The 19,569-nt window shown below is 38.2% G+C and overlaps 2 protein-coding genes and 1 long non-coding RNA gene across 5 annotated transcripts in view; 2 read left to right on the plus strand and 1 right to left on the minus strand.

Annotated features, from left to right (window-relative positions):
- LOC144211503 (uncharacterized) overlaps positions 1 to 718 on the plus strand; it is a 13,582-nt gene extending 12,864 nt beyond the window's left edge. The window contains exon 3 of the long non-coding RNA XR_013329619.1: positions 385 to 718. This is a non-coding gene — a long non-coding RNA (uncharacterized LOC144211503). The remainder of the gene's footprint in view (positions 1 to 384) is intronic.
- The window catches only part of ace (angiotensin I converting enzyme (peptidyl-dipeptidase A) 1), a 17,363-nt gene extending 1,724 nt beyond the window's left edge, over positions 1 to 15,639 (minus strand). The window contains exons 1-25 of one of the 3 annotated variants that reach the window (XM_077738826.1): positions 15,552 to 15,639; positions 12,413 to 12,636; positions 10,412 to 10,579; positions 9,470 to 9,557; positions 8,541 to 8,684; positions 8,215 to 8,406; positions 7,951 to 8,048; positions 6,885 to 7,054; positions 6,594 to 6,817; positions 6,373 to 6,517; positions 6,142 to 6,240; positions 5,323 to 5,445; positions 5,034 to 5,239; positions 4,818 to 4,954; positions 4,522 to 4,680; positions 4,332 to 4,419; positions 4,124 to 4,267; positions 3,256 to 3,447; positions 2,810 to 2,907; positions 2,563 to 2,735; positions 2,260 to 2,483; positions 1,575 to 1,719; positions 1,403 to 1,501; positions 1,081 to 1,203; positions 484 to 668 (exon numbers count right to left, since the gene is read on the minus strand). In XM_077738826.1, coding sequence (XP_077594952.1) covers positions 484 to 668; positions 1,081 to 1,203; positions 1,403 to 1,501; positions 1,575 to 1,719; positions 2,260 to 2,483; positions 2,563 to 2,735; positions 2,810 to 2,907; positions 3,256 to 3,447; positions 4,124 to 4,267; positions 4,332 to 4,419; positions 4,522 to 4,680; positions 4,818 to 4,954; positions 5,034 to 5,239; positions 5,323 to 5,445; positions 6,142 to 6,240; positions 6,373 to 6,517; positions 6,594 to 6,817; positions 6,885 to 7,054; positions 7,951 to 8,048; positions 8,215 to 8,406; positions 8,541 to 8,684; positions 9,470 to 9,557; positions 10,412 to 10,579; positions 12,413 to 12,634 — 3,646 coding nt within the window. In that variant the 5' untranslated portion in view covers positions 12,635 to 12,636; positions 15,552 to 15,639. Of the gene's footprint in view, positions 1 to 483; positions 669 to 1,080; positions 1,204 to 1,402; positions 1,502 to 1,574; positions 1,720 to 2,259; positions 2,484 to 2,562; positions 2,736 to 2,809; positions 2,908 to 3,255; positions 3,448 to 4,123; positions 4,268 to 4,331; positions 4,420 to 4,521; positions 4,681 to 4,817; positions 4,955 to 5,033; positions 5,240 to 5,322; positions 5,446 to 6,141; positions 6,241 to 6,372; positions 6,518 to 6,593; positions 6,818 to 6,884; positions 7,055 to 7,950; positions 8,049 to 8,214; positions 8,407 to 8,540; positions 8,685 to 9,469; positions 9,558 to 10,411; positions 10,580 to 12,412; positions 12,994 to 15,551 lie in introns of those variants that run through there. The other 2 variants (XM_077738825.1, XM_077738824.1) reach the window with 2 other exon arrangements.
- A 1,188-nt stretch (positions 15,640 to 16,827) lies between these two features.
- Positions 16,828 to 18,763, plus strand: abi3b (ABI family, member 3b). The gene is made up of 5 exons (XM_077739563.1): positions 16,828 to 17,062; positions 17,603 to 17,770; positions 17,856 to 18,035; positions 18,105 to 18,166; positions 18,424 to 18,763. Exons 1-5 carry the CDS (start codon positions 16,925 to 16,927, stop codon positions 18,761 to 18,763), a joined length of 888 nt encoding a protein of 295 aa, XP_077595689.1. The 5' UTR covers positions 16,828 to 16,924.
- Positions 18,764 to 19,569: the final 806 nt, after the last annotated feature.

A 19,569-nucleotide genomic window follows, 5' to 3' on the forward strand; every position in this document is an offset into this window, starting at 1 on the left:
AAGCAAAAATGCCTTACTATACTATGTCGTTTTAAGCAAAAAGCCTTACTATACTATGTCGTTTTAGGCAAAAATGCCTTACTATACTATGTCGTTTTAAGCAAAATGCCTTACTATACTATGTCGTTTTAAGCAAAAATGCCTTACTATACTATGTCGTTTTAAACAAAAAGCCTTACTATACTATGTCGTTTTAAGCAAAAAAGCCTTACTATACTGTCATTTTTGAAGAGAAAAAGCCTTACTATAGAAAGGCATTTTCTCTTCAAAAAGGTAAAGTAAGGCATTTTCTTGGTGGAAAAATGACATAGTATATATAGTAAGGCTTTATTTTTCAAACAATCACCATGTATAGTAAGGAATGTTTTGTGATTGTACTTCTAGGAGTCCAGATTGGTGAAAGGGTTTCCTCTGCGGCTCTCTGGAATAGTTTTAACACATAAGGCTTCTAGGCCTCTTGGTATAGAGGTTTGCTCAACTTACTCGTTGGCTTCCAGTCGTAGACGGTCCAGCCACGGATGTCCTTGTTCTTGTCATTTTCTTCCTGCAGCCATTTAATGAGAGGTTTGAAGTACTCCATGAGTGGTTTGGCGCTCATTTTCGGCTGGCCCGTGAGCATGGTCATGGCTTCGGGCCATGGTTTGCTGAAGCCCAACTTCATCACATCTCTGTAAAAAAATAACAACATTTATGAGCATATATATTCTGTCAGTGAAAATAAAGTACTCAACTTGATTAAACTCACATGTTTCATTATTCTCTAAAACTATGTTCCATTCAATGTATATACCTTTTTAAACAAAATGTATCTGACATAAGCACATTTTTGTAAATACTAAACTACTTACAGTTAAACTTTTACAAGTCACTCATTCATGAGCATTTGAAATGTATTAGTTATGAATTAACTTTTTCCTAAATACTACAAAAAGGGTTTAATCATGGTTCAAATGACTTGTTTTGTACTTAGCGTTTACATGTAAGTTACAGAGAAGTGTTTAAGGTACTTGACTAATGATACAGTGTCCCACGTGGCTATTTACTTGACAACCCACCATCACGTTTGTCGCGTGTACTCACCCCAACAACTTGCCAGCTTCCTTGGAATGGTGAATGTCACATGTGTGCAGGGGCCCCACGTGCTTGGCAGCATTACAAAGAGCCTGGTGGAACTGAAACTGGATAATAAAGCTCACAAAGTACCTGCAGGGCGAAAAAAAATAATGGCCTGGTCATAAAGACACTCGATAAATCAACTCTTGACAACCTACTCATCCGTTGCTCACGTGGAAAAACGTGTTGTGCCACTTACCTTATCTTATCCAGGTAAGTTGCCAGTCATGGCATTATCAGTGATTAATTATCAGATGTGGTGAAACAATAACAAGAAAGAAGTACCCACCTCACGTAGGGGACACTGGCAGGGATGTGGAACTTTGCACCAGGGTCAAAGTCGTCCTCTGTGCGGGGAATGGGTGGGCAAAGGCCCTGGTACTTCAGTCTGACGTACAAATGGAACAGTTAGAGTAGGCATCCCATTCAAGATGGAAGTCACGTTTGCCAGGTTGCTTTACCTGAGGTTCCACCACTCTTTATTGTAGTCTGATGATGGGATGCGTCCATCAAACACCTTCCACCGCCATTGATCCATCAGGTAGCCAAAAGGGAGGAAGGCAATCTTATCCAGGGCCATGTTCATCAGAAAATTGATGTCACTCTCTGAAACATAAAAATAGATGTTTTAATTCCCATTTCAGATAAAAATCTGAATTCTAAGTACTGTTTAATATCTAAGTACTGTTGAAACCAGATCTCAAAATTATATTCATGAGAGACGGTTTGATATCTAAATATCTACTGTATTCAACAGTACTTGGATATTAAACTACTTGGATGTGAAACACTACTTGGATGTTAAACACTACTTGGATATTAAACACTACTTGGATATTAAACAGGACTTGAATATTAAACAGTACTTGAATATTAAACAGTACTTGAATATTAAACAGTACTTGGATATTAAACACTACTTGGATATTAAACACTACTTGGATATTAAACACTACTTGGATATTAAACACTACTTGGATATTAAACACTACTTGGATATTAAACACTACTTGGATATTCAACAGGACTTGAATATTAAACACTACTTGGATATTAAACAGTACAATATAATTTTGAGAGCTGGTTTCAACAGTATACACACTTGTCACCATTTGACTGGCGACGATGTGTGTGTTGGTAACTGACCGTGATTATTTTCCACTTTGTCCAGGAGTCCGATGCTATGCAGATGTTTGGGCGTGGACACGGACAAGGCCAGCACGTCGCCGATGGCCTCGTGGAAACCGGGGTTGGCGCCCTCGCGGAAAGACACGGGCTGATCCTTGTACTGCAAGAAGTACTGCACATGACCCATCTCGTGGTGGACGGTGATCAAGTCGTCCATGGTCACCACGGTACACTGCTTAATCCTGCATGGAGTTAAAGGCAGAGCTATTAAGCCACACAAGAATCCCTTTTCGGACAACGCGGAGGACAAACGTGCCGAACCTGAAGTCTTTTCTGTTGTAAAAGTCCCACGCCGACGCATGGCAGACCACTTGTCGGCCATCAGTGGGCTTCTCCAGCATGGATTTGTTCCAGAACTCGTTTGGCATGGGCAGAAGCCCCAGAGAGGTGAAGAAATTGTCAGATTCCTCAAACATTCTTTTGGCATCCCAGCCCTATGGCGAGGGTTCAAAGAAAAAAAATGACTCATTATTTATTAAAGACATGTATTTTCCATATATTGATTTACCTGTGCCACCATGGCCGGCGTGGCGTCCACTTGCGTGGCGTGTGGATAAGGCATGACCAGGTCCATGATGCCAGACCAGGTCTGCGCCCACATGTTACCTAGACGACAGAAACAGGGGGTGATTTTCCTGTAATTGTTGACTTGTGCTGGATTCTTGGCGGCTGACTTTAATGCCTGACTGTGTGAAAGTGTCAAACGCAATCTCACGCTTGACGCTTCCCAAAGAAAATCAAATACTTCCTGCCTGTGAAGGCATCTGCAGCATATTAGTGGGCTATGCTACTAGACAAAAGAATTTTTTTTTGGCTGAATTCCACAGTTGAGTACTTGCTGGCTTGTGGTCGTGTATAGGTTTGAGAAAAATCCAGATTGAAATCAAATAACGTGTTTTTTTCCTTCCCTCAGCTCACTTTTGTCGGAAACACGAGGAGTTAGCGTTAACTCACCCAGTAAGTGAGCGGGAATAGGTCCTTTCAGGTTGATGCGTTTAGGTCCGTATTTTTTATACAGAGCCCTGCGGACGTAGGCGTGCACGTTCAAGTAGAGCGGTTCCAGTTCTTTCCAGAGAGCCTCTAGGTCTTCCTCAAAGGTCGGTGTTTCATATAGAGCACGCCAGGAAGCACCGTTGTCGCTGTAACCTGGAGATAAAGGAGAAATGTGAGGTTGGACCTGCTAGGATTAGACAAGTCTATGTGTGAGGGTTTTTGTGTGAGCAGTGGGTTCAAAATATGTTCACAAATAACCCAATGTACTGCATTTTATACACTATAAATTGCACAATTTGAAAATTTAAAACGACATAGAATAGTAAGGCTTTTAAAAAAAAAAAAAACGACATAGTATAGTAAGGCATTTATCCGTAAAAAAACGACATAGTATAGTAAGGCTTTTTCTTTAAAAAACTACATAGTATAGTAAGGCTTTTTCTGTTAAAAAACGACATAGTATAGTAAGGCATTTTTCCGTAAAAAACGACATAGTATAGTAAGGCCTTTTGTAAAAAAAAAAACGACATAGTATAGTAAGGCTTTTTCTGTTAAAAAACGACATAGTATAGTAAGGCATTTTCCGTAAAAAACGACATAGTATAGTAAGGCTTTTTGTAAAAATAAAAACGACATAGTATAGTAAGGCTTTTTCTTTAAAAAAAACGACATAGTATAGTAAGGCTTTTTTCTTAAAACTTGTTGGCTTGTGGTCTTGTACTTATTTATATTTGAAAATTATATTAAAGTGATCAAGAGTTTGTGAAACAAATTGTTGTGTGTGTTTTTTAAAGCTATAGTGTTTCCAAAATGTTTCTAGTTATCATACCATTGAGTACGGCAGCTTCATTGGACAGCTCAACATATCTCTGGAAATCGGAGCGAAGTATTTTGCCTGCTGAATCTCGCCAACCTTTCCAGGCAAACAACAGCTCCTCATAATCTCTGGACTCTGCCATAATTTTCTGAAGATCTGAAACATACACAATGGCGTTATTATCTTAAAAAAAACATGGGATTTTTCTTGATGTTCTTACCAGGATCCAACGGGTGACACTGGCCGTTTTCCCTGCAGACCTGCGCCACGCTATATTTAGTCTCCATGTCGGATACGATCTTGTTGTACTAAAAGAGTAGTGATCAATATTTGCTTAGACACAGTAAGGCTTTTTTCTTTAAAAAACGACACAGTATAGTAAGGCTTTCGTCAAGACAAATGTAACATACCTCTTCAAGCCGATCTGCCGGTAGAGCAGCTTTATCGATTTCGCTGAGTTTGAGAATGATACGTCTGGTTGCAGCGTCCTGGAAGTCCGTTGTATCGAAATTTCGTGCTAGCTTGCCGTATTCCAAAGTGTGATCTGACATTTCCAGGCTCTTCTGAAGCTGATGTGCAAAAAAAAAAAATGTGATAGATGAATGGTAAAACAGCAAAAACAATTGTGTTTTTCTTCAAGATTGTAACAATGAACAGATCAGATGATTTCACATTCATTTGTTTTTTTGACAAAATGGTGTCTTACCATCAGCTGCTTATTGGCTTCGTTGATGTCCGTGTTGTACGACCACGAGGCCTCGGTATACGCGTTGAAGACCACTTCAGCTGTGCTATTGTACTCCTCTAGAAGATTCTTGGCATCCATCTCATTTGTATTTTTATCTACACGGATGAGGGCGACATTAGCCACAAAACCACTTGGAGGAGGAAACCTAACATTATCTATTTACGTGCATCTTACCAATATCCTCTGGATATCCCTCGGGAATGGGCGGTACCCAGCTAAAGTCAGGCCATCCCAGGACTTGATCTGCATTTTGTGTTTCCAGCCACTTGATAATAGGGTCAAAGTATCTCATGAGTGCACCCGCGTCTAATTTGTCCGTCCCGATGGCCTCTTGGAGGACAACGGGCCAAGATTTGGAGGATCCTGCCTGAAGAATTTTTCTAGAGAGAGACACAACCACAATTGGTCAAAAGGTCAATCCAATATTTCCTTAAAACGTCTGTTTTTGGAATAAAAAACTTACTTCAAGAGGGCGCCTGCTGCTGCAGAGCGGTAGATGTCACAAGTATGCAAAGGTCCAGTGTGATTGGCTGCCTCACACAGCTTTTCGTGGAGTTGGAACTGCAAGATGAAGCTGAAGAAATACCTGCGAGAAGCAAGAAATGATATCAAAATGATGACATTTTGGTTTTAAATGGACATCAATTCTTGGGATTTTCTTAATCCCAGCAGAGAAGCTATTTTTTAAAAGTGGTAGATTCGCCTATGCTGCTTTACTGCCTGACTAAAAACAAAATAACCCCTCAAGGAAGGGATCAAATGTTCCCTATATGCATTGTCGTGTACTTTGGTGCAAAACTAAGTGCAGCTTGTCTCCATGGAGCCAGTTTCCTGCAATTGTATAGCTTTATGTTTAAAAAAAAAAATACAAAATAACAATCCCATTACCGGCAATTCTGTATTAGAATCACAGTATGCAATAACACCTCAATTCCCATCTTGAACCCATTGTTAGGGCTATTCCCATTTTCTATTACATTTTTTTTGTGGCTTGAAAAGGCGGTCCTGGCTATTTTTTTGCCCCTCTGTCTTTTTTTTAAATGACATTTTAATATTTCTTAATACATTCCTTTTGACTTTACTTTGTACTTTATACTTTAATGATGAATGATGAGTATGTTAATATTTTTTTTCTGTTTATGTTTCATATGTACTGTTAACGGATGCACTTTTTTATTTGTATCGTATCTTGTGCTGACCTGAAATTTTTAAAGTCAATGTGTCCCCTGGACCCAAAAAGTTTACCCACCCCTAGGTTAGTCGGTTAAAAACAAAACATTACCTGATGTATGGCACATTTGCAGGAATGTGGTATTTTGCGGCAGCGTCAAAGTGATCTTCGTTGCGCTTGCTAGGTTGGCAGATGCCTTGATATTTTGTCCTTGAGAGAAGAAATAAGAAACAGATGGATTGCCCCGACTTATACAAGCAAGTCATCGTATAAGAATGACTTTTTGTAGGAGAAGTGAACACAATTCTAGAAATTAAAACCCGATTTTAAACACAAGCTTACCTCAGGTACCACCATTCCGAGTTGTAACTCTCTGGGGGTGTGTTACCCGCAAATACACCCCAACGCCATTGGTCGATGAGATAGCCAAAGGGAAGGAAGGCTATTTTCTCCAACGCCATTTTTAACAGGTAGTTGATGTCAGTTTCTGAAAGGGAAAACATAGCGGAAATTTTAGTTGAAGGTTTTCCAATCGGGATTTTTGTGCTGGATTTTCTTTCTACCGGCGTCAGACTCTGCAGATTCCAGTAGTCCGATGGTATGGAGGTGTTTAGGTGTAGAAACGGACAGAGACAGAACGTCGCCGATGGCCTCGTGGAAGCCGGGATTGGCACCCCGACGGAATCCCACCGGTTGGTCTTTGTACTGCAGGTAATATTGAATGTGGCCCATCTCGTGGTGGACGGTGAAGAGCTGCTCCATTGTCACCGTGGTGCACTGTTTGATCCTAAAAATGGAGGAAAACCACAGTCAAAAGGCTATATTATCCATATGACCAATATGATTGTAGTTACCGGAAGTCTTTGCGGTTGTAAAAGTCCCAGGCGGAAGCGTGACACACAACCTCTCGGTCGTCGGGCTTTTCCAACATGGAGCCGTTCCAGAATTCATCAGGCATGGGCGATAAATTCAGAGATGTGAAGAACTCCTCTGCCACGCGAAACATACGTTTGGCGTCATAGCCCTGGAAAAAAAGAGAGATTTAAAGTGTTGGAAACACATTTTAATTGTGACTGTGAGACCTATTCAAATGTGCTTATGTGTGAGAGCATTTCTATTTGTTATCAGTATGTATAAAAAAATGATAGTTGTTTGTGAGAGCTAATGTGTGAGAGCATTTCAGTCACACGTGCGAGAGTTTGAAAGTAATTTTGCTTTGTGAGAGAGCATTTCAATTTGACATCAGCATTTATAAAAATGTCATAAAGTTGTTTGTGAGAGCTTATGTGTGAGAGCTTAAGTGTGAGAGCTTAAGTGTGAGAGCTTATGTGAGAGAGCTTATGTGAGAGAGCTTATGTGAGAGAGCTTATGTGAGAGAGCTTAAGTGAGAGAGCTTATGTGAGAGAGCTTATGTGAGAGAGCTTTTGTGAGAGAGCTTCGTGAGAGAGCTTATTTGAGAGATCTTAAATGAGAGAGCTTATGTGAGAGAGCTTATGTGAGAGAGCTTATGTGAGAGAACTTATGTGAGAGAGCTTATGTGAAAGAACTTATGTGAGAGAACTTATGTGAGAGAGCTTAAGTGAGAGAGCTTAAGTGAGAGAGCTTATGTGAGAGAGCTTATGTAAGAGAGCCTATGTGTGAGAGCATTTCAATTGAATATCAGCATATACCAAAAAAATCATAAAGTTGTTTGTGAGAGCATACTTGGTTTTGATAGAATAATCAGTGGTCTTATTAATGTAATGTGTGAGAGCATTTCTTTGTCACGTACGAGCAGTTCAACACTGTGTGAAATGTTTTCAATACTGCACGTACTTTTTTGTTTAGTGTATACAAAAGGAGGAAAAAATAATGGAGTGCAATGCGAGAGCAGTAGTAAGCAGTGATGGTATCTCATATACAATAGTTCCCCTCACTTACTTGGGCGATCATTTCTTTAGTCACGTCCATGTTGGGTTTGTCCGGAAACGGTATCATCAAGCCGTAGATGTTGTTCCAGGTTTGGCCCCACATGTTTCCTGAGTGCAAGGAAGAAAACACTCTTAAGCTGGCTTACACATGCCGTAGGAAATGCCTGCTTTAAGCATCTACGTCCATTCTTATGTACATCTCAAATAAGATAAGCTGAGAAGCCTAAAGTCCGTTATCATTCCCATCCAGATGGCTATAAAAATATTGTCCTACCGAGTAGATGAGCTGGGATCGGTCCTTTGAGGTTGATGTATTTGGGACCGTATTGGTCGTAGAGTCGGCGCCGCACAAAGGCATGGAGGTGCTGGTAGAGGGGTTGGATTGTCTTGTAGACCTTTTCAATGTCTTCTTGGAAGTTTTCTGTTTCGTATAAGCCACGCCAGCTTTCTCCAGTGTCTTTAAATCCTATGAAAAAATCGCAAAGAAAACCAGACTGATTTTTAGATATTTCATCAGCCTTCCAAGAATTTATCTCAGGTACAAATGTCTTCAATTTCAACTCAGTATGAGGACAATAAAGTCTTTTTGTCTTTTCTTACCGTCGGCTCTGGAGGCTTTATTCCCCAGTTCGACAAACCTGGGGTAGTGTTTCTTGAGGGGAACACCCGAGACATTGTGCCAACCCTCCCATGCGTACAAGAGTTTTTTGTAGCTCCTGGAAGTCGCCATGATGTTCGTTAGATCTGGAAAAGATCAAAATTAGGACAAAAAAAACATTCAAACAAGCGAGAATACATTTCCAGAACCTGGAAAACAACTTTAAAATAAAACCCACTCTAACTCAAGTAAATATAATAAAAATAACAGCAGCAACATTTAAAAAAGTAGTCTGAAATAAACAAAACTCATGTTACTTGTAAAACTCCTCCCTGTCCTTGCTGTGGTTATGGAATTAAAATATATGTGCCAATAAATATGAGTCATCCATTTAACATCCCCAAATAATGTATCTCTATAATACTGCTCTTCCTGTCATGCAGTAAAATTTATCTTAGTGTGTTTATTGAACTTTATCTAGTAAATATTATAACCATAATACTTTGTACTGTACAATGAGGGCAAATACTTTCCATGCCAAGCCTTGCCACTCTAAAATGTTTTATGAAATGTTCTTTCCGACAATTAAAAAGTAAAATATGAGGAATTTAGCCTATTTTACAACTAATTTAATGTTATTTTCCACTTCTTCCTTTATATGCCTCAGTTAAGGCAACAACAACAAATCTACATTATTTCTATAGTCAATAATCCTTAATTTACGGCAAGCAAAACACACTCGGCCATTGTTTCCAACACGCCGCGGCCATTAGCGCGTTGTTGTTCCAAACCTCCAAAACACTTCCTGAGTCAAGTAACTTGGCCCATCCTGTTGCGTTCACAGGAACCGATAAGAAGGATTTTTTTGACAAGTTGTTCCTCTGTAAATCACCCTTTTGTAACCCTCAGCCTTCAATCAGAGTTGACTCACCAGGTTCGAGACTCCAAGAGATGTTAGGCTGCGGGTGGACCTTGGCGGTGGAGTAAATACTATCCATGGTGCTCAGGAGGGTGTTGTACTGTGGATATAACACACAAATGGAAGTTGAGGCATTCTACAGAGGATTGGAGGGGTACATTTTTGAGAGTCACCAGTCTTATGGTGACGGAGAGTTTACTGTAGAAACCAGCTCTCAAAATTATATTCATGAGAGAGTTTAATATCTAAGTACTGTTTAATATCAAAGTACTGTTTAATATCTAAGTAATGTTTAATATCTAAGTACTGTTTAATATCTAAGTACTGTTTAATATCTAAGTACTGTTTTTTATGTCTAAGTACAGTTTAATATCTAAGTACAGTTTAATATCAAAGTACAGTTTAATATCTAAGTACAGTGTAATATCTAAGTACAGTTTAATATCTAAGTACTGTTTAATATCTAAGTACTGTTGAAACCAGCTCTCAAAATTATATTCATGAGAGAGTTTAATAGCTAAGTTCTGTTTAATATCCAAGTACGGTTTAATAACCATGTAAGGTTTAATATCTAAGTACTGTTTAATATGTAAGTACATTTTAATATCTAAGTACTGTTTTTATGTCTAAGTACAGTTTAATATGTAAGTACAGTTTAATATCTAAGTACAGTTTAATATCTAAGTACTGTTTAATATTTAAGTACTGTGTAATATTTAAGTACTGTTTTTATGTCTAAGTACAGTTTAATATCTAAGTACTGTTTAATATTTAAGTACTGTTTTTATGTCTAAGTACAGTTTAATATCTAAGTACTGTTTAATATCTAAGTACTGTTTAATATCTAAGTACTGTTTAATATCTAAGTACTGTATAATATCTAAGTAGTGTTTAATATGTAAGTACTGTTGAAACCAGCTCTCAAAATTATATTTTTGAGCAGTCGGCACAAACCTCGCTTCTTTCGTCTGGAGACAGGTTGGCGGTTCCGAGGAGCATCAGCAGTTGCATTAGTTTCTGATTTTTGGGGTCGAAAGTCTCAAGCAGCTCTTTGGAGAAAACGGTCTTGGCCTTGAGACCCCAGGCTTCAGTGAAGGCCTGCTCGTCTAAGGATGCGCTGACCTGAACACATGGCAAGAAATATTTATTATACGCTAGATGAAGGATATCGCAAGCAAGTTTTAACCACACATCCAGTCATTAATGCCATTTTTTCAGCCAACTTCATGTTCCAGGGATCAAGAATTTGAATTAGCTGTCTTCACATTAGTTTCTTTGAAAATGCTGAAAACGCAGTTCAGCAAAAGTCTGGCTTAAGCATATGCAAATATATCACAGGTGTGGTTGTTGAATTTTTCATAAGACTCATTTTGTTTGCCCAGAAATCAAATATTGACATTAAAATGAAGTGTTTTCCATATTTCCCCCTTGTCGCTGTATCATTTATCATACGTATTATACAAAGCATTTGACATAAAATGGAGCCATTTTTCATCATGTGGCTGTTTGCTACAAATTCCTGACTTGTTTGATTAAAGTTAAAGACGCTGCCAATTTTTTTTGATCTATGTTATATCCTAACTAGTACATTTACTTTTTTTTCTCAGTGATGAATAGCTTTACAATGCAGGGCAATTGCTAAAAATCTGATTTCACATTATCACATTAAAAAAGGCCTGTAGATGCTAGCTTGCATGAATCACTTTAAATTTATTCACATAGACATACATTTTTAAATAATACCGAATTTCCAGAATATATGTATTGACCTATTTTTGAACAAAAATGTGTACGTGCCATTTTTCATTTCCCTCTTTGCACTCTTCATGCTGTATTTACATTTTTTGTTGTTTTGCAAGCATGCACGTTTGGCTCAAGGTCCACTACAACAAACACAAGTGGGCTCGGTCAAAAAAATGGGAAAATATTTGCACACGCGTCGTGATTAGGCCGCACCACAACTTCTTTCCAGTCGGTTCTGGTTTTCCTTTGCAATGGCTTCTAAATGGGGTTTTCCCAGTAAACGGGAAAAGTGAGGATGGCAACCAACTTGGAGCACTAACTGTGTAATCTTTGTGTACTGCCACACATAGTCAAGATCCAATTCTCAAGCTATATGCTTAAAAGAAATATGAGGGTTGCTATAGGCAATATGGGCAACTGCATAGGGCACCAACTAATTGAGGGTGCACGAGTTATAGTATAAATTGTTAATAATTTATTTTTTTTGTGATTTTTAGATATTCTACTCTATTTTTGTGGTTCAGGGTTTGTATTTTGGCACATTAGTACTCTTCTATTGGGTTAAAATGAGGTTTATTGTTATTATATTACCTATATTTTGTTTTTAAAGAGTATTTGATAAACATAACATATTCTTGTCTGTGTAGGGAGGGTTTTTTTTAGTTTTAGTCATCTATTTGTTACAGCTTTTTATTCTGAATCATCATTTTTTTGTTTCCCTTCCACTGCAGTGATGACACACGACTTTCCTTGTGATTAATGTGGATCGACATTTTTGCAAAAATGCATTTTTTTTGTTAAAAAAATGGGCTCGCATCCATTTTTACAGTCCTGAAAACAAATAGCCCGCAGTGGGGGGACGCCATCTCCACCTGTTGTCCAAGCTACAATGTCATTTTGTTGTGGCAGCTGTATAAGCATGCCCTTCACAATAAAAGCTTGGAATTAAATCGCATTTAAGTCATTCTCTGCCAGACCTCCCACTTCAAATAGATATATTTTACAGTATTAGTTTTGTTGAATAACACAAGAATCGGAATTTGACAATTTAACTGTCTATTTACATAACTTGAAAAACTTGCACTTTGACTTTCCGTTTGTTTTTGTTTTTTTTACAGGAAAATTTGGGCAACCTCCAAATTAATCTATCAGCGCACATGATTATTGGCACCAAACTGATTTTCTATCCCAAAAAAGGCGGAGCGTACATACCTGCAGTTGCGAGTTGTGTTCTGTCAAGTTAGTGTTGTACTTCCAGCTGGCTGAAACACTGTAGAACAAAACCATCTCTGCTGTACGGTTGTAGTCGGCCAGGAACCTCACCGCATCAGCCCCGGTGTTGGAATATTCCCCCGGCATCCAGCTTTCCGGCAAAGCTCGGCATGGCTGCAGTGTTTGTAGCAGGAACGCCAGTGACCACACCAACGTACGCATGTCTGCCTCCCGGCCAGCAAATGTAAAAAAAAGAGGGTAAAAAGTAGTAAGAAAAAAACTAAAACAAGCACACCCTTCAACTAGAGGGTCTAAAAGCTGCTCCTCTCTTTGGAATGGTCACCAAGCTCAGCAAGTGTCTTTTTAAAGTCCCAGCGTGAGGGTGAGTCAAGAAGCCACACGCCCCTGTAGCCTGCACATGCACCCCCTTTACGATGGTAAACGTGAAGCCCAACCTTAAACGCGGCGCACACCCGAACCCGCCTTTTCTCGCCCTCCTCCTCCTCCGGACGAGCAGCATCAGCATCAGGGAGATATGGTGGATAAGATATGGGGCGGAGGATATAGACTTGTCAGCAGCGCCTCTAGGAGAGCGACACGGGGAGGGACTACACATACTTTGCTCTCTGGTGACTCGCTCAGCACAAATACACACAAATACACACTAATACACATTCGGCTCAAGGGGAAAAGCAGAGGAGGGGGTGAGGGGATAGAAAGTAAAGGCTTGACGAGCTTGGGGGGAATTAGAAGAGTAAGACGTATGTTGGGGATCAAAATTGTTAAAGAGAAACGCTCAGTGTGTTTAAAAATGCTTTTAAAGTTCATTCATTTTTTAAAAGTCTGGACGACGCCCTAGATTGGTCGCCTTTAGGGATACTTGGAGACAGATGACCATTCATACTAACATTCGACAATGATCTGGTAGTGTTTTTAAAGTCATAAATAAATGAAGTTGTGTTTAAAAATTATTTTCTAAGGAAAAAAATGGCATTATTGTACATACTGGTTTAAAACAGTAATAACACGCCACTATAAAATTGGAGTTTTTGCAAGTTTTGTTAATATGTGTAATATAATAATCTTTTGTCTCTGCAGGAAATTAACTAGTGTTTTTGTATAGTCTATTTTAACTTTTGTTGAATGTAAATTTGCAAGAATTTGTGGTAATAAGATAGATATAATTTGGAGGAACCCATTGAACCCCTGCAGTACAAAACATGTGAACATGTGAATGTCAAGGTGGTCCAATGATGAGCAATTTTTTTATCAGATCCTCACGTTTGTTATCTTTGGGAAGAAAACACTGACTTTCCCCAAAGAGGAACTCAAGCACCCCGTTGATGGATAGGATTGTGCGTCTTGACGTCACAGTTGAAAGATAAGAGATATCACAATCAATGGAAACTAACTTAACCGACAACTTATTGACAGACTGCATCCTGCCAAGTACCTTCTAACTTCCACACATTACATTATTTAATCACTATCTGAATTTAATCTACATATATTTTAACATTTTTATTCTTAAAGTTTGAAAAGAGCGATCAAAGTTTCCTTTGGACTGACAATAAGCTGATTTATTTTCTGATTTCACCTATATGTGTGTGTGTGTGTGTGGATGGGTGTGTGAGTATGTTTTCTTTCCATTTTTCAATCCTCAAATCATTGAATGTAGCTTTCCCTGTAATAGAATGCCGCCAGGTGTGAAGAAACGATGATAGCCTTTCTCAAAAAGCCAATTCCAAACGTACGTTGGCCAGTGATGCGCTTAGCGTAAAAAATACGTACGCCGCCAGTAAGGTCGCGTCTTGTCAGCTATGAGTCAAAAGTCATTTCGATGCCTATTTTTTCCCTCTGTGTTATTCCCAACGTCCATTTTCTGTCTGTTCTCCCACTGCTGACTAATAAATACAACGCCGCGCCTTTTGAATGTGGCTAATCAACCAAAAGAAGGAGGAGGATATGATTATGTACTGTTTAAATATCATATTTGACGGCGTGTAAATGAATTCACGGAGGAACAGCTGCTGGCGGTGTTTTTAATACGAATGCGGCGTCTAGGCTTTTTGAAGAGGGCCGAATGATTGATGCTTGCCGTTTCGCGGTCTCGTATTGCAGCTGCGAGAGAAGTGACATCATGTCTTGAGGTCATAGAGTGGGACGATTGGATAAATCAAAAAGGGGTCGAAATAATGGCCTCCTTTTTATTGGCCTGCAGAAATGGTGAAAATGAATGAAAATGGCCCAAAAAGAATGTTAAATACAACCTACACTCTAGTGAATTTATAGATCACATATACATATACATATGCATATACATATACATATACATATACATATACATATACATATACATATACATATACATATACATATACATATACATATACATATACATATACATATACATATACATATACATATACATATACATATACATATACATATACATATACATATACATATACATACACATATATAAATATACATATACATATTTTTTCACATGCTGTTAACTTCCAATTAATAATTTTTTTCTTTTAAATGCAAAAATGATGGTTAAGTTATGGTAATTATTGTTTTTTTTAACTCATTCACTACCATAGACTGTCATAGAGATTAAATTATTATTTTTTAACAAATAATAAAAAATATCCTGGCAAAAAAGAACGATAAATACATTTTAAAAAAGAAAAAGAATTGAGGAATCTGATGTTTCAACTTGTCAGGCAAAAGGTTAACTTTGACAAGACCGATTACAGAGAGGAGAGTGATAAGATTGTGTAGATTATGGCGATACTGCCAGAAGAGGAACAAATTGCCCCGGATTGAGTCCTTTCAAAGTGCCTTTTTAACCATTTAGTTTGATCTTTAGCCTCAAACTGAGTAAATGATAGTCGAAAAGAGGTCGATTTGGTTAACGATTAAAGATGGAAATGCTTTTCTGTTACTGCCACTCTAAAAAATGTTTACACAGTGCGTTTACCATAAAAACTTTAGTTTAGATCACAAGAAATACCTTTTCTTACATTGAACATCTTGTCAAAAGTTAATATTTCGGAATTCTAACCATTTTTAATTGAAAAAATGCCATTAATGAGAGCCATTGAGTTAAATGGGTGCATTTTTGCATTACCTGTGTCTTTTTCTGTCCTTAAAGTGAATTATTTAGTCACAGCATCCATTTAATCCATTTGATTGGCGGTCAAAGAAGTTAAATATCTGTTGAAGAGAAAATAAGACATTACAAATAGTTGTTGTCTTTGAATACATATACATTAACCAACATTTTAAAAAAGGTTGAGTTGGGATATGTAAATATTCAGGGCGAAGCGAGACTTTTGTCTTGTGACATTGCCAGAAATTCTTTCAACTTGTTCAGCGTTGCTATAAGCCTCTTGGCTTTTATTCCCCTTTTAGAAAGGCATTCTGGAATTGTGGCATATTATTACTGTAAAGTTAAGAGCAGAATATGATTTTTTAAAGCTTTCTTGTAGAGAACTTACCTTGATAAAAGTTTTTCTTGTTCTGGTACTTTTCTACTGGTTGCAGCAACTCTGTGATGAGTTATTCAGGTTTTTTTTAGGGTGTGGTTTAGTTCCTAAAACCTGATATTCATTTCTGTGTGAGAAAAGAACAAATAAATGAATGGAAATACTGAAAGTTGGACACATTGCTTTGTATGTTGTGGTATACTCGCAGTGGATATTGTGTTTGAAAACCTGTGGTTCTTGTTCTTACTTAAGCAAATGCCAATGTCACATGACTCAATGAAGGCCTGATGCCAAGAAAATAAGCTGATCTTTGTTTTACTAAATATTTTATTTTATGGTTACTGATGAGGATTTCACCAAACACTACAGTGGAACTACTCATACAGGTTTTTTTGGTTTGCTTTAGTTTTTGTTTTCTTAAACTGGGCTGTCATTAAGCAATAATAATGTTTCACTTGCACTGTAAATTGACGAGTTTGTATCACACGTCATTGTTTATTGTCCAATAATCGGTCAAAAATGTCTAAAAATTAGTGTACTTTATAAATGGAAAAAAAAATTAAAATGGGTCATTCATTGAGGCTGCGCCTTTAAATGTGGTGCGCCCTATAGTCGTGAAAATATCATATTTTTATTTTATTTTATTTTTTTTAATAGGGGTGGCCCTACTTTGCTTTTTTTTGTTTATTGTGGCCATGTTTTGTCTATATTGGGGCATTACAGTATTATACTTACTTTTACGTATTATTCTTGTATATAGTGTTTTGTGGCAGTGTGTCAGAAGTATGTCTTTTAGTTTATACTGACCTCTAGTGATCGAGCTTTGCCAGTGGATCCAAAGTAATTCAATCTCCACATAGTCCCGCCCTAACTCTTCCTCAGCCAGGACCTCCAACCAAAAACGCCCTCCTCCGTCTTCAAGTATCAACATGCTTCCATGTGAACTAGTCTGAAGCAACGGGCTGAGGAAAAAGACAAAAAAAATCAAAGAATATATAATTTTTTTTAAAGAGCAATGGCGACGGACCTTAAGAAGATTTCCCAGGTGATTTCTCAGATTTTCCAGGAGGCGCCGGAAGCCAGGAAGAAACTGATTGAGAACCACAGCAACCTGCAGCAAGTTGCAGACTACTGCGAAAACAATTACCTGCAGGTGATAACATCAACTTTTACAATATCAGCATTGCCATCTACAATGAAAAAATGTGTTATGAATTGTATTTTATATTAGTAAGGAAAGAAATAATTTGGCAGTACCTTAAATTTGGAATCAATGGAAAATGTTACCTCAAACAGGATTAATTTATCTGCATTTCTATTTTGTAATAATTATCTTAAATGCATTAGTTGACATTTTACTTTATAACAAAAAAGTCTAACAACACACATGTCACCAAAAAAATAATAATTTAAAAACGATATAATCTACCTTAAATTTACTTGAAAATATAATAAGTGTCCAAAAATAATCAAATATTTGCAGTAAAGTTCCAATTTCAAACCAATGAAGTAAATATGGATACTTTCCCAGAGCACATATTTTTCTTAGAAATCCCTAATTTAACATCTACTAAAACATTGCCACACGATGTCTTTAAAAAGTACTAATAGCTAACAAAATGACCTGAATGAATACACTATATACACATGTACTATATATACATATACTAATATGAGATACTTTACAAAGCAGGCAAATGAGCCAAGCAAGGCTCTGGAGGAGGCCAAAGCATTGGCCACCCAGGCATTAGCCAGTGTCACCTACCAAATCAACAGCGTGTCCACTCTGCTTCTCCGACTGTTGGAGTCTCAAGCCGAGCAGGTCAAGAGCATGCAGTCTTCGGTCAACCTCTTATCCACGGTCAGATACGTCTTGAACCCTAAAAAAAAAAAAAAAAAAAATCACTGAGTGTACATTTGTACTTTAAATGTCTTTTTTGGTGTAGGCTGCATCTATTCACTACGAAAAAGTATCCAGAAGAGAGATCAGCACCTTCACCGCGCCCAAAAATCACACACGGGCCAAGTTGGTAGCGCCGCCCGCTTCGGGCAGGGAGCCGGAGAGAAGCTATTCGCGAACCCCTATTTCGTACTTCAGCCTGGACGCCATCGGACACAGTTTCCAGGTTAATGGGATCCGTCTTGATGCCTACTACGGAAGGGAAGATGTAAAAATGGCTTTGTTTTCTTCATAGGTCTCACAGGAGCCCCCAAGAAGCAGGACAGTGCACATACCAAGCAATGCAGAACTCCCTACGTACGTCCACATTATAAAAACATGGCAAAAACTTCCATCTACTTTCTCTGTTTTTACAAAACTTTGCATATGATTGACTCATTCTGAACACAAGCCAAATTTCTCAAGTGGTTCGCAGTCATGCTGTCAAATACTATTAACGATTCATCTTGTTCTCAATGATTTCAGCCTTTGTGTAAACTTGATGATAGAATCCAAACAGTAAATGTAATAAATACTGCAAAATTATTGAAACTAAACTTGTTCTTTTGGTGCAGAACCAGCCAAGGCATCGCTGTCCCTCTGCCATCCGTCCCAAACCTGTCTACCGACCTCCCTGACCCTCCTCTACCTGAAGCTCCAATGAATGCCAATTCATCTGTCCCACTACCACCACCACTACCTCCAGCGCCCTGCACAGACCAAGACCTTCCCCCTCCACCTCCCTTAAGCTCAGCATCCCCAAACAACCTCTACTCACCTATTTCACTCCCTCCTCCGCCTCCTCCTGGAACGGGAGTGACCCCTCTTCCACCACCTACACCTCCAGAAGCCACTAGATCTGCAGGAATAGCACCACCACCACCTCCCCCTCTGCCACCATTTTTCCCACATTGACAACCAACCTCTCATTTTCTGTCCTCTTAAATTTGTACTTTTACTTCTAAGGGTTCTTAACTAGTCGCAGAAATGTTCAAACTACTTGAGAAGGTACATTAACCAAAGGCAAAAAATGCCTTGTCCATTCTGACTGGAAAACTGACAGTTTCTTTTTGCATTAAAATGTAACATATTTAAAAATCTAAAAACATGAATTCAAAAAAAAGATTAAATCAGTATATATATTTTTACGGCCCAAAATTATTCACTTTCCGCGTTCCACTTCCAGTTTGAGCTCTTCCTCATTACAATTCAAAATCATTACAAGTATACCAACCTTCCATGTTATAAGTATTAAGGCAAACATATTTATATCAAAGCAATTTTCATGTACTTTTTCTATTGCCCAGCAGCAAAAAACTCAAACATGTTTCAACACTTTCCCCAGCACATTCCTCCGAAACGAGCCCAAACAAAGATAATTCCCTTTCCCCCTTTCCCATTAGCTCCCTATTTAAAACGTCTTACAAGGACAATGATAATATACTCACCAAGACGCCATCCCAACGAATCACTGCAGCATTTTCCTTCCTCTGAGAAGACAACCTGTTATTAAAGAGCAGGAACTACTCATTAGTTTAGCAACACTTCATTAGTATTTCAGTTATTGGGGCTCCAGTTTCTTAACTAGCTCTACAATGTCTTGTGTGTCTTATACCTGTCTTCCTACTGCAACCAAGAAATTTCCCGAATACTAAATATAAAATTCTAATCTAAAGTAGGAAAATAAGAATGACAGTCTGATAGCAAAGTTATATTAGGGA

This window comes from Stigmatopora nigra, chromosome 18 (genome assembly GCF_051989575.1).
Source record: "Stigmatopora nigra isolate UIUO_SnigA chromosome 18, RoL_Snig_1.1, whole genome shotgun sequence".
Taxonomy (NCBI): domain Eukaryota; kingdom Metazoa; phylum Chordata; class Actinopteri; order Syngnathiformes; family Syngnathidae; genus Stigmatopora; species Stigmatopora nigra.

Bases quoted from the DNA above. Each gene is read 5' to 3' on its own strand.
- abi3b (XM_077739563.1), top strand. From the start codon at position 16,925: ATGGCGACGGACCTTAAGAAGATTTCCCAGGTGATTTCTCAGATTTTC. The intron at 17,771-17,855 runs GTCAGATACGTC...TTTTTGGTGTAG, and splicing joins CGGTCAACCTCTTATCCACG to GCTGCATCTATTCACTACGA. The intron at 18,167-18,423 runs GTACGTCCACAT...CTTTTGGTGCAG, and splicing joins AGCAATGCAGAACTCCCTAC to AACCAGCCAAGGCATCGCTG.